General features: G+C 52.5%; 1 protein-coding gene across 1 annotated transcript; it reads left to right on the plus strand.

Annotated features, from left to right (window-relative positions):
- The first annotated feature begins 411 nt into the window (after nt 1–411).
- LOC113205999 (uncharacterized) lies at nt 412–1,333 on the plus strand. The gene is made up of 3 exons (XM_052270743.1): nt 412–764; nt 837–952; nt 1,048–1,333. The coding sequence occupies exons 1-3, from the start codon at nt 515–517 to the stop codon at nt 1,279–1,281; spliced, it is 600 nt and encodes a 199-aa protein (XP_052126703.1). The 5' UTR covers nt 412–514; the 3' UTR covers nt 1,282–1,333.
- The last annotated feature ends 49 nt before the right edge of the window (nt 1,334–1,382 follow it).

A 1,382-nucleotide genomic window follows, 5' to 3' on the forward strand; every position in this document is an offset into this window, starting at 1 on the left:
GGGGGGGGGGGGGTGGCCGGTCGTTAGCCGGGGCTCACATCAGCCTGGCAAACACGCGCCCCTTGCAGGCCCGGAGGCCCCGCCACCGCCCCGGGGGAGGATGCCGACCTGACCCACACATCAGGCAGGCTGCACGGGGTCATACCGCCCGACCCACCTCATAGGACCGTGCGTCAGTGCGTGTCGGAGGCGAGAGAGAGAGAGAGAGCTGCCACGCTCTGCCAGCTCGGCCCGGCCAGGCTCCGCAGGACGGACAAGGACGGATGCCCAGTCACTCAGTCCCCGAGTGTAAGTGCGAGCGGAGCGCTTCAGCTTCCTCCGCTCCGCCGTATCCATCAGACCAGCGTCAGCGTCTCTCTCTCTTTCTCCTCCTCCCCCCTTTCTCTCTCCCCCTCTTTCCCTCTCCCCGAGCAGGACGTTCCGTCCCTTGTCTACGGACGCCTATGGCACAACAATAACAACAGCGTAGTGAAGAGGTGCACTTCGTTTGCTCGTGTGCGTTAGCCGATTTAACATGAGTGAAGTCGATTTGTGGTGTTTGGTTGAGGTATGTCAAAAGTCCGAGTTTTGGATCGCTCCATCAGACGCCTTCTTAAGCCGTGCAGTGAATTTCGATCGAATCCACTTCCGGACGGGACACCCGTCGGGAGGAAGATACTATGTGGAGCTTAATCACGGAGATTCACACAGAGTCATGAGAGTTGACCACTCTACCGGAAAGAGGCCGAGTGCTGTGCAGTATTGTTTGTTGCACTATGTTAGTGGTGAGTCTGTTCGTCCAAATTGATCTTTGTGTCCCGTGAAACAAAAGTGACATATATTGCCTCGCATTTCAGAAAACCGTGAAGAGGTATTCGAGTTTGTCCACATCGCGCTACACATGGCGCGGACGTTATGCATTTCAGAAGTAGATGAGCAAGAAGTTGCCAACTGGATGAAACCGACGTGTTTAGTGAGTATCAGTGTTGTTGTGACCCACATAAAGCTCTTGCCTATGTCTCGTGCGGTGATGAAACAATGAAGTGATTTGGACGGCTTTTGTTGCAGACGCATCGCCATCACTCTTCTGTGTGTGCGGATACAGAACCGTTTACCGGACCTCTAGGATTGTGGCAGCTAGCTGAGTGTGTAACAAGTTTGAGAGCGCTAGCAAGGCGTTACGTTACATATCGGCGTGAATTTAACGAAAAATTGCTCGTATATATCCCAGCTAAGGACGATGAGACCCTTGCGTGCTTTGGCGGGCAATATTGTGCGTGTCTGCATGATAGCAAAGTTTAAAGTGTATTTGCACTGTTTATTTGTTTGTTAGAAATTGCACCAATAAAGTGACCGTAGCCACAATGCCAAAATAACAGATTGTTCGTTGTATTTCCTATAAA

This window comes from Frankliniella occidentalis, unplaced genomic scaffold (assembly GCF_000697945.3).
Source record: "Frankliniella occidentalis isolate FOCC.00 unplaced genomic scaffold, Focc_3.1 Scaffold136, whole genome shotgun sequence".
In the NCBI taxonomy this organism is placed as follows: Eukaryota; Metazoa; Arthropoda; class Insecta; order Thysanoptera; family Thripidae; genus Frankliniella; species Frankliniella occidentalis.